General features: G+C 42.7%; 1 protein-coding gene across 6 annotated transcripts in view; it reads left to right on the top strand.

Annotated features, from left to right (window-relative positions):
- The window catches only part of TMEM71 (transmembrane protein 71), a 35,836-nt gene extending 30,249 nt beyond the window's left edge, over positions 1-5,587 (top strand). For all 6 annotated transcript variants that reach the window (XM_037501653.2, XM_037501632.1, XM_037501640.1 and 3 more), the window contains 3 exons: positions 1,432-1,493; positions 1,582-1,642; positions 5,539-5,587. In XM_037501653.2, coding sequence (XP_037357550.1) covers positions 1,432-1,493; positions 1,582-1,642; positions 5,539-5,554 — 139 coding nt within the window. In that variant the 3' untranslated portion in view covers positions 5,555-5,587. The remainder of the gene's footprint in view (positions 1-1,431; positions 1,494-1,581; positions 1,643-5,538) is intronic.
- Positions 5,588-12,084: the final 6,497 nt, after the last annotated feature.

A 12,084-nucleotide genomic window follows, 5' to 3' on the forward strand; every position in this document is an offset into this window, starting at 1 on the left:
AGATGACATGACTATAACAAGTAATGTCATTGTAGCTTCCCGGATGGGATCCTGGAACATGGGTAAATTAGGGGAAAACTGTAAAGTCCAAATGAAGTGTGTAGTTGTGTTAATATTGATGCAACAATGGTGGTACCTTAACTATGGCACATACACCACAGTAGTGCAAGACGCTATATACCACAGTAGCTATAGCATTTTACATTCCCATCAACAGGTCACAAGCTTCCTGTACTCCATGTCCTTGTCAACATTCGTTATTTTCTGTTGTCCTTTAAAGGGGTAACAGCTTGTTCCTTTTAATTACTGAGTAACTTTCCAGCTTTTTAAACATCTATTGAAGGATGTTTCATTTGCTTGTAGTTTTTGAAGTCTTTGAATAAAGCTTTCCTAAAGAATGTTATAAAACTGCTGTAAGAAAGTATAAATATTTGTAGATACCTAAGTGTCAGTTCACTTAGGTAAATACCAAGGTGTGTGATTGCCAGATTGTATGATAAGTCTGTTTAACTTTATAGGAAAAGTATCAAACTGTCTTCCAAAGAATGTACCATTTTTCATTCACACACAACATGTTCCATTCACTCACAATGAATGAGAGAGCCTATTGCCCTGAGTCTTCTAACATTTGCTGTTGTCAGTTTGGGGTGAGGTGGGAGGGTTAGCCATTCTAATAGATGAGTCATGGTACCTCACTATTTTAATTTTTATCTCCCTAAAGACAAATGTTATTGAACACTTTTTCTTTTATTTGATTGTCATCCATATGTCTTCTTCGATGAAGTGTCTGTTCAGATACTTCACTCATTTTTAAATGGGTTGTTTGTTTCTTATTGTTGAGTTTCAAGAGTTCTTTACATATTCCGGATAGAGTTCTTTGTCAGATATGTGATTTGAAAATATTTTCCCCTCGATTGTTTTTTCTCTTCTTATTCTGTTAGTAGTATCTTTTATAGAAAAAAAAAAATGTTTTGTATCTTAATAGCATTCTATCCATCACAAATCACTTTTTTTTCTATTCAATGAAGACTGTGAATTCAGTAATATTAAAAAACTCATTGCCAAGTACAAGGCACACAATTGTATATTTTTGTGGTTTGCACTATGGTCTTTGACCCATTTGAGCTCAACTGGCGTCAGGTCTGATCACACGTGGGGGCTTATTCTTTAGCCTGTGGATCACCAGCTGTTCCAATGACACTTGCTTAACAAGAGTATTCTAGCGCATCAAATTCTTTGTGAACCTTTAGTAAAAACCATGTGTCTGTTTTGGAGCTTTTCTCTTTCATTGATATATGTATATGTCTATCCTTTTGCCAGCACCACACTCTTTATTACACAGCGTCAGAGTAGATCTTAAAATCATATATCTATAGTAAATCTAAAAGAACATAATCTGTTTGCTAAGTCTGAGCAATTCTATTGTTTCAGGTGGTTTCTGGGAGGAATATTAGCCAGTGTCTTCACCTGCTCTTTGACGATAACTATTGTTTGTAAGTAACTTTCCCAAATGACTGCTCCGAGCTCTGTATTTCATTCCAATTTGGATCATTTTAAAATATTTTCTCTTTCTTATCCTAGATATCATCAAATCATTGTTTCTCAGCCTTGCCAGCTATTTCAAAGACACCTCCTGTGCTCGGTAAGTGTTGCCTGTCCATCATCGCTGGACAAAGATAATCCGGTATCCGAGCATGGTTTCTGCTGAGTAATAGGTGGCAAGGACTCCTTACAGGAAAGGTCCTGAATGTTCATTCTGAATAATGCTTTCTGTTACCATAAAATCTAATAGGATTATCATCTTGTCTCCTAAGTTCTTACAGCAAAACAGATAGAATTCATTTTTAAGGCAGCAGGACTTAGGAAATAATATGAATTTTAAAATGTTAAATCATTTTAAAGTGTTTTATAGATTCATAGCATTGGTCTTTACAAAGACCTCATAGGAAGAGGCCTTTATCTTATGGTTTTCCAAATAGCTGGCAAACTGCCCATGAAATGGTCTCAGTAACAAACTGTGATTTCTTTCCCATCCCTCACTCACATAACGATCCCCCTGTGCACTGACTACTGTGGTTCAGCATATTTCAAAGGGTTATGGAAGTCTGGGTGAGATGCTCACAGAATTTCAAACAGCCAGCAAAGCACCTTCCTGTTGTAAGATGGATTGTGTTAATTACCTTTGCTTCAATATGGCTGCCAGAGACCAGCTCGCATGGCCTGGAGACTGAGGTCTGTAATTCAGATTGGTTACTGGCCTTTGCTCTCCACACTCTGTTGCCCTATTTATGAAATCTTGTGTTAATTCTAAAATCATAGTGGGACTTAGTGAAGATTTATTTTGTTTGGTACTCCAGCCAGTATTGATTTATTGTCTCTGTGAGTGATGTGTCCCTTTATTTCCTGGCATTCCAGGTTGGGGGGGAGGGTTGTTGCTGAACTTGGGCCCGCTCCCCAATAGCAAAGAAACCAAAACCCCATGCTGCCAGCTTTGAGAAAAGAACTGGTTTAATGAGAGGTCACCTGGCAGGAGATTGGAGGCAGGGTTCTCTGATCAGACTCCCCAAGGATGGGACTTTGGGCCTCATTTATGCGGTTCAGATCAAATATAGGAAATGGGGTTCAGAACAAATATAGGAAATAGGTAGACTCTGATGGGTTGGTTTCTGCTGAATCATGGTGTAAGTGAAATTTGGTTCCAGACCTGCAATAGACTGAGCACCCCTCACTTCTGAATTTTGTCCCCCTCACCATGAGGCAGGTGCCTTAGCTCCGTTTTTTAAGGTTATTTTTGATCAACATGAAGATGGTAACATTTTTCTTGGCCTGTGCTCTGAAATGTAACTGTAAATAAGGTCCCCCCTTATTTAAAATGGTTAGTGGGGGGCTGGGGGTCGGGGAAAGGAGGGATTGGGTTAAAATAAGGGGGTTGTAATTTATGGGGAATATAAAAATAAAAATTAAATAAAAGCATCTACTATTAAAAGCAAAAAAAAAAAAAATGGGTAGTGGTATTTTAATCCTATCATGGCATCCCCCACACTGCTATTCCTGCAAGACAAGCAGACATAAGAGGCAGCATGACCCCAGAGCTCCAGGGAGACGCTGACACGGCCAAATTTGATTTAACTTGGTAGTTAAAACGTTGAGTCCTGAGGGTATCACGAGACATCCTTGTTCTTTTCTCTAACCCTTGAGAATTCAGGACATCCCTTTCTCCCCTTAGCTACAGGGGCTCCCTGGGTGTGGGCAAGCCTGGAAGTGCTCCTCACCTGATGGGAACTGGGTTTCCGTGCGCGCTCGGCTTCACAGGCTGAGGGCCCAGTCAGGGTCCTAACTGATGGGACTAACTGATAATATTTGCACAAAAGATTTTCACCTAAAGAGCCATTTTGTAATTCAAGTTGCAAAAGTCAAAAGACGCTTTTGTTTATCAGATGGAGCCAGTTGTACAAATTTCTTCCGTTTGGGTTTTAAGATGAACACATACAATTAATGAGAAAGCCAGGTGCCACCTTGCTAGGAAGCCCAGTAGTGAGGACAGACTCTCTAAAGGCGTGGCCTGGGGCTACCACTTCTAGAACCCAAGGGGGATCTTGTTTAAAGAGCAGATGTGTACATCCCCATGCCAGACCTTCCGAATCTCAGTATCTGAGGGGGCTTCATTTCTAACATATCCATGTAATTCTTTGTACATCTTAACCATGAGAATTCTGAATCATTTGCAAAAAGGTTTACCCCTTGATTTCTAAAGGGAAATCACTTCAGAATTTACTCAACTGGCCAAATCTACTAACCCTCCTAAATCACCTAATAAACATCGAGAACTACATAGTACTATAATCATTCTAATATGTAGTATTAGTAAACATACTAAATATTTACTAAATAGTAAATTCCTACTACTAAATAACCTACTAAATTCTTATGGAGAATGTACAAAGGGCCACTCAGTCTTGGAATTTGCGAGTTGTTGTGGGCTGCGCTGGGAGCCTGGTCATGCCCAACAGGCATTTATGAAATCTCTACCAAGGGTGAGCCGGGTCTCTCGGGGCTGGGCTGGCAATGTCAAGGCCTGGAGATTTCAGTCTTTAGAGGCATGTACAGGACCTGGGGAAGTTGCATTTGTATGAGGTAAGTGCGAGCATGGAGTTAACACAGACGCAAGGCACACACTAGGAGCAAGCGTTCCCCACACTAGGTAGGGGAGGGGCCCCGGAACAGGGCTTGTGTCACCTGCTGTGTCTATTCCAAGCTCCTTCTTTGTTCACCCCTAAAAATATTAGATCAAGGCCAGAATGATATTTCCATCCTCTCTCCTACAGGCTCATTTATGAAAAAGATACCTTCTTTGATTATTTGCATACATCTTCAAACTGTTATTCTCTGGCTTCCTCCTAAATTTTTTTCCATTTCCTGTCCACTCAGCTTCCTATACATACTCTTACATTTAAGACCTTGAAACCAAGGACTATTGATTTCTTTTCTCTTTTAATCCACCTCAATGTCTTCAAAATAGTGGATACTCCATAAATATTCATTAAATGAAATACATTTGCTGCATCATTTCTAAAAGTACTTCCTCTATAGCCAAGAGTTTTGTACCTGAGTAATAAAGAAGTTGCAGCCCTCTCCCTCATATATAAACATAAGTCAGACATGGTTATTAATAGCAAGAATGAAGAACGACTCATCCGTCTACTCCCACAATCAAGGATGAGAATCTAGCAGATGGAGGGCAAGCATAATGCAGTTCAACAAACTTTGGTGAGCAGCCGTCCCAGACCTGCCTTGGCATTTATATTAGATCAGGTGCCTAGACTTTATAATGCCTTATACTTCTCAAGTCACATCCCTTTTCATATTATAATGCAATTCTCTTACATAATTTTTATTGGAATAACATTGCATATGAATTTCAGGTGTGCACCCGTATATACTACATTAAGTTTGCATAATACAATTCTTTTGCAACCACTTTCTTTGTTAGATTTAAAATCTGAAAGTTCGGAGACTATTGATGTTTTTCATCATTCATTCAAGTATCCCTTTTGAATGAAGATCATACTAGGTACCCCATATTGCCAATCTTGTGTTAGCATCAACGTTGTACATTTTGCACACTGATGACTTCATAGTAACAAAGTGGATAACATCTGTCTCTACTCCTACATGCAGAGTGCATGTTTATGTAGTTGGTGAATGAATGAGTAAACTTTAGAGAGTAGAAATCTGGGGAAAACCCATCTGCTACTGATAGAGATTCCTGTTCTAGACATATATAGTGACACATAGCGAGAGAGAAAACAATATGAAATAGCAGTTAACTAATTACCAAGCTGGGACTAGGGGTAAACATTTCAGTAGCCTTTCAGAGGAACAGTTAGGGAAAAAAGTAAGTTACTCACGTGAAAGTTCCACACTCCTAGTTATGATTATTCAAGCTAGTGTGACATAGACACAATGATTATTGTAGATAATGCATTTCCTGTGCACATGGATGAATTACACATTTCTTTCCCCCTTTATCTGATCTAGGTTTGCTAAAATTTGACAACCATCTAGAAGTACCGCGGATGAATGTCCGGAAATTGTCTGATTTGCTGACTGCTTGGAATCAACTGCTTTATTGGAAGGGCCTGAGCAACTAGATGATTGAGAAAAAGAACCATTTTCATTGGTGATGAGATTTTCAAAAAGGGTCTCATAATTGTAATATGTTCATGAAAATAATATTAATGTGTCTTTCCTTGGCAAATGAACAGTTGGTAGGGAAAGGGCTGGAAAAAGCATGTGGAGTAAAAGCCCCTCCCCTCTTTCCTGAGGCTGCGGTTCTCAGACATTAGTTTTCATTGGAGAAATCTTTGAGGAGCTTATAACAATGCATGTTCCTGGACCTGTCTACTGGCACCTATCTCTGCTGAACTGCCTTTGTGGAACAATGAAAGCAAATTTGCATAATCAACACCAACTTGAAAGTAAATAATAAAAAAAAAGTAAAGTATCAATTGCATTTATTTGTACCTAGAGTATATGTAGTAAAAGTACATCATTCTCCCTAGAGGAATGGCTCCACTCTAGGTGGTGACAGAAAATGGAAGGGAAAGAGTCATTTTGATGGAACATCCAGTCTTCCCTTGAGCCATATTCTTTATCAACTTTACCATCTTCTCACTATTACCTTTCAGTCAAATTGCAATCAAAATAACCAAATGCCAAAACATGCATTATGGCCAAAATAAAGGCAGAACAGAGTTCTTTGCACAGCCAAGTGACATGTTGCGGCAGACACGTCTCTCCCTTGATACATGTTTCCAAAACACATGTGGCCTGCAATTAAAAATGTTCTATTTGATATTGTTGGGGTTTTATAATGATAGATATGTATGTGGTCTTCATTCCTAGTTCTACCATATAAACTCTAAAACCCTTGGAAATTCCTAAGTGACTAGAGCCGTAAAGGTGTCTTTTGGTAAGTTAATGGGGTAAGTCACCTAAGGAGAGGGGTTTGTTGCCAAGAGAGTCAACCATTAGATTGGGAAGTTGGAACCTCTAGCCCCTATCCTCCCTCTACCTGTGGTTAAGTCAGTTGTCAGTGGCCAATGATTTAATCAGTCATGCCTAATAATGATGTGACCAGGGAATTCCAGTTTCTCTGCTGCCTGCCACATGCCAAGGGCCAATGAGGCAAAAGACAAAAATTGAATCTTATACATATACTTTTGTTGTGAGCTTTTCCAGCAAGTCAGAATGGCCGAGCATCATGTCCCAAAGAAACCATTCTGACACCTCTTACGCTTTAGTAGGGGAAACAAGGCATTCCATGAAATGACTAATATGATGAGAGGTACTGAGGGAGAGTACAGGGAGAGGGATCCCCTCAGAAAAACTGGAGGTTGAAATATCCTTGCTTTCTCATTCACCTTCTTACACAAGATATGTACCTAATAAACAATAGAAAGTCAATATTTACTGATTGCTCATCACGGTTTGATTTATTAATTATGCCTGACTTCTAAAGACCTTTATTGGAGTTATTATTTTGTTGCTTTAGAAAGAGAGAATAATTTGTATTTTTATTCTAACTCATTCATCTTTCTACAATCCAATCATTGCAATTTTTGATCACCTTATAATTGTCTTGTACTTGCTAGAAATCAGAAATTTTATTAAAATAAGTAAATAATACTATCTTGTGCTCAAGAAGTAGACCTCATAGCAGAGAGTAAGCTGAGTGTGTAGTTGCAAGTATTCTATATATTTAACAGCAAAATAAAGGCCTTACTTATAAAACATTACAAATTCAGAATAGTGGGAAATGTACATTATGTTCTTTTCTTGAAAGCAGAAAGGGTTGAGGCATGAAAGAAGAAGCAATGTATCAAAAACAGGAGAAGGAGAAAAGACAATAGAAAAAGCAATCACACTGGAAACACAAAAACTGTAATAGTAAATACAGTAATTAGTTTGCTTACTGTGTACCCCTGGTAATTTAATAACATATGATCTCTTAAACCTCATAACAACACCTGTAAGCAGGTGTGATTGTTAATTTTATATGTCAATTTTGCTAGACTCTGGTGTTCTGTTATTTGGTCAAATATCTACATGTTGCTGTGAAGTTATGTTTCAGCTGTGGTTAACATTTATAGTCAGTCGGCTTGAGGTAAAGCAGATTGACTCTCCAAAATGTGGGTGGGCCTCATCCAATCAGTTGAAGGTTTCCCCAAAAATGAGGGATTCTGCATCCATATCTGCAACATAGCAGAAGTTCTGTCTGAGGACTCAGGTTTCCAGTCTGTGAACTCAAAACCATAGCATCATTTCTTACCTGAATTTCCAGTCTGTTGGCTTGTTCTATGGATTTGAAACAGCCTTGGTAAAAGAACTTAAGAGTTGTAGAATGAGTTACCCCAAGTCCTGTATGAACAGGTGGACTAAATCATGGCCTGGAGAGCCCTGTGCAAACAATTTGGCCTACTGCGCTGACCAGTAGTTGCTATCCTAGACAAAAAGCATTAGGTCCTGACTGAAGATTATTTCACAATGTCCAGGACAGTGGAGGCTGAGAGCCCAAACTGGCATGCACAGATGGGCAGTTGGAGTATAACCAGTCTGCGCATGCCCAGGTGTAGCCCAGCTCAGAACAAATTATGGCATTGTTTTTTTCCTCCCCACCTCGTGGGCTTGTAACAGGGTGGTCCCTAAGGAAAGTGGAGGTTCCAGGTTCCTTGCCCGACCTGGGAAGGGTGGAGCTGAGCTGGGAGAAGACCTGGCTGAGAAGAAGCCAGAGAAGAGAGAAGAGGAAGAGGATGGAGAGCAAGAAGGACACCTGGAGGAGACAGATGTTGCAGAGAGACATGTGGAGAGGCTGCACTAAGACAAGCAGCTTGTCTTAGCTGCTTGAATGGGCGAACCCTCACCCAGACTTATGTGGCCCAGTGACAAGTGGGTCAACGGTGGGCAGCGCGTGCATGGTGGTTCCAGTGAACTCTGCCTGCATCCTGGCTGCGTCCCTGGCTGAGCCGGCTGTGTGAGCATGCTCCTAGGCACAATGACAAAAATCTCCTACTGATGCATTCCCCAGAGCATGCCCCCACTGTTAAATGACACACACTGTACTATCTGGAGTGGACCTCACCGTGTAACCTTGCCACTGACCACATGTGGTCTCCAAGTTGGCCTGTGTGGCTGCCTCCCTCAGGATGGGAATGAGGCCAGTGAGGCAGTCGCAGGACCCCACTTATGCCAGGGGCTGGGAATTGTAGGGGAGCAAGTGGACTATTCGTGAGCTCTGACAGATGAAGCCAAGTCCTCATTTTAAAGACTTGGGAGGTGAATCTCAAAGCAATTGCATGACTCATACTGTCCTGCCACTTCCAGGGGGGAGGGGACGGATGCCAGGCTCCCAGGCAGATCATTCAGATTGGGGTGTCATTTCCATCAAAATGTTAATGCCAGTAAAATCTATTGTAGTTACTTCTAAACAACTCAGATGCAAAATGATCTGCCCTTGCTGCAGGGGACACCAACGGCTTCCCCTCCCCCACAAAAGGAATCCCACTATTGCTCCTGCAAAGACGCAGAGCGGACACCTGCCCACTTGGCATGTTTCATATCAATGCCACATTTTCCTACCAGGCCTCCACAGAGGGCTGATCATAGATTTTAAAAAGTCCCCCACTGTGATGGTTGCACCCCTCCATCTGTCCCCTGCTGGGTGAAATCTGCTACAGCTGCAAGTTACACCTGCCAGCATGGTAACTTGGGGGTGGGGGGGGCAATTTAGCAGGTGGATGCTAAAAGCTGGCAACCACTTTGCAAAAATTTACTTAAGCTTTTGTAGCTTTAAAGGAAATAAAAACAAAAAAAAAAATGAAATGCTGAAGGGGAACAAAGGAGAGTGCATCTGGACCTCCATTTTCAATGCAAAATGTCACTTTGCATTTGCATCCTGGGGCAAGAAGGTGACCCTCCCGCCACAACAACCCAAACAGCAGTTTGTGTGGGTGCAACTCAAGTTAGGCTGCTGCGAGTGATATGCTGTGGGGGGGAGAACTTCAGCTCAGGGCCAGCAGCTCTGCTTTCTCTCTTTTTGTGGTGATAGGAAAAAAATCAAGGACACAATTCTAGAATCTTCCAGCTTCCTGCTCTGCCTTGTCTCTTCTCTGCTGAATCACATCCTTGGAATGCTGACCCCATGGTACCGCTTGCCACTGCTATGCTGGGTCAGAGCAGATCTGGGCTGGGCCCAACCCAGCTATTCAGCTGCTGTGCCAGGGTGGACAAGGTATGTTGCCTCTCTGAGCCTTCATTTCCTCATCTATAAAATGAGATTAAAATATTACCTGATTCATAGAGTATTTATGAATTTTGAATGAGTCCATGCATTGTATGCGCAGTTTGACACGGCGCTGGTTTCATTGTAAGCTGCCATTATTAAAAGTATTAGTATTCATATGTGGACATATTGTAACATGTCCTTGGGCCTCCATCCGCCACCACCGCCCCCCTTCCCTGGTCTAGCAGACAGGAGAGAAAATCCATCTGCGTAGATTCCGTCTGTGAAGCAGCTCAGCAAAGTTCTACTGCCTGAGGGTAAAGGCAGCCTTTTCCACCTCCAGGAATGGCTGAGGAACCTGATAAAGATTTCAAGGGTGGCTGTCCAGACCGCCCATCTCCACACTGCATTCTTCAGAGAAGAAGAAATCAAACCCAGCACTTCTCTCTGTTCATAAATGTATAGAGCGTTTTAGCTCAAAATCACTTAGACTAGACGTCACTCCATCTAGTAAATCAAAAAAGTAAATACATGTTTGATATCAACTACTACTTTTCTTACCTTCATACACTAAAGTCAAGCTTATGGTAGTTGAAACAGTTTGAAGAATAAAAGCTGGCAGACTGCTTCCGGGGTTCGCATCTTCATTTTTTTTTAGATTTATTTGATTTTGCATACAAGAATTGGGGTGTAGGCCAGAGGTGCAGGGGGAGAGAGGATTCACCAGAGACAGAGTGGGGAGCAGAACAGGTGGATCCTCTGAAATACACTGAGGGGAGCAGCGGGGAGACAGGAGGGGTCTGCTGCGCCATGTGGGTAGCTCCCTGGCCTGCCCAGATCAAACCCGTGCTGCAGAGGCTGCTGCGGATATCTTGATAGTGCTGTGTCTTTAACCCCTGCACCACCAGGAAGGCTCACATCTTCATTTTGATGGTTTAGTCAACTCTGTCTAACTATCATTGCAACTTTTATTCCAGTTAGCAAAAAGTAGTAGTGGCAGTAGTTTTCCTAGTCCAGATTCCTGGACTAGGAGGCCTTTCCACCGCGTGGGGGAGATGACACAGGACAAGCTGTGGCCAGCAGGGGCCACGTTTTACTTCGCCCAGCATTTATTTCTCTGGCAGAGTGGCATACAGCCAACGTGGACACTGTCAGACTGACAGAGGTTTGACGTAACTGTTCTCCTGTCCATCTTCTTGAATTCATTTGTAAAATAGCCATTTTCAAGTCTGGGGGCTCTCTGAGGAGGAGGAGCAGTCCCTCACCTGTCAAAAGAGGACCCAACAGGAGAAACCACATGAGAAAGGAGTCCCCTGAAGGTACCTAGTCTGATTTTCTTTTTTTTTTTTTTGTAAGTGCTTCCCCTTATTTTATTGAAATAAAAAAGAGAAAATTAAAATTAACAACAGAGAAAAAACCCTCCCTATCACCCCACCACTCACAGACAGCTGCCATCCACGACTTGGTTTTTATCCAAGAAAAGGATCCAGCGTTGGTTGCCGGGTGGATGATATGAAAACAGGCCGCCTGGCGAGAAGGACCTTGGCTGGAGAGCAGCCACCCTCTGGGGTCAGTCCTGTGGCCAACCCGTTGGAGGCAGAGGCTCCAGCCACCTCCCGCTGTGGGTCCTGGTAAGGGCCGAGCCATCCACTGCCACGCCGGGTGAGCCACCTTGCTGAGTGCGGGGCCGAGATGGTCACAGGAGAGAGGGTATTTGTAAAGACTGTTTATCAAGAGGAAAGCAGGACATGAAGTAAAACCAGTGCGTTAAGTGCCAACACGTGTCCCCTCTCTCCCTCCTCCTGCCTCCTTTCTGCTCTCAGCCCTCGTGGATTCTGACCTCAGGGCTCCTAAGAGAGGTCGACAAAGAAGCACTGACTTCAGGGGGACAAGCAAGAAGAAGGGGGTGGCTCCAAGCACCATGGAGGCCTAAAGAGGCTGTGGTGTTCCCACCCCTGCCTGGAAGACAGACAGACAGGTGGACAGACAGGCGGAAAAGCCTCCCAGGCGTCCTCTGCAGCCCTGCATGTGCTCGGCCCCCTGGCCTGGGCCCAGTGCCATCCTCCTGCAGCAGGTGAGCTTCCGGAGAGGAGGGCAGAGACCACTTCCTCCCCTGGGCCGCCCAGTGCTGGGGGTGGTCGGTGCTCAGTAAATGTCACCCCATGTGTGCTGGGGAGCGAATGTGTGTCTAGATTTTTCAAGATGCCTCTCTATACCAGGCCTATTCTAATTTAGCTGTAGAAATTCTGATTTGATTACATCAGAGCATGAGGGAACGGAATGCTTCCCTCTTATTTCTGTCT

Source organism: Talpa occidentalis, unplaced genomic scaffold, assembly GCF_014898055.3.
Source record: "Talpa occidentalis isolate TD23 unplaced genomic scaffold, MPIMG_talOcc4v2.1, whole genome shotgun sequence".
NCBI classification, from domain to species: domain Eukaryota; kingdom Metazoa; phylum Chordata; class Mammalia; order Eulipotyphla; family Talpidae; genus Talpa; species Talpa occidentalis.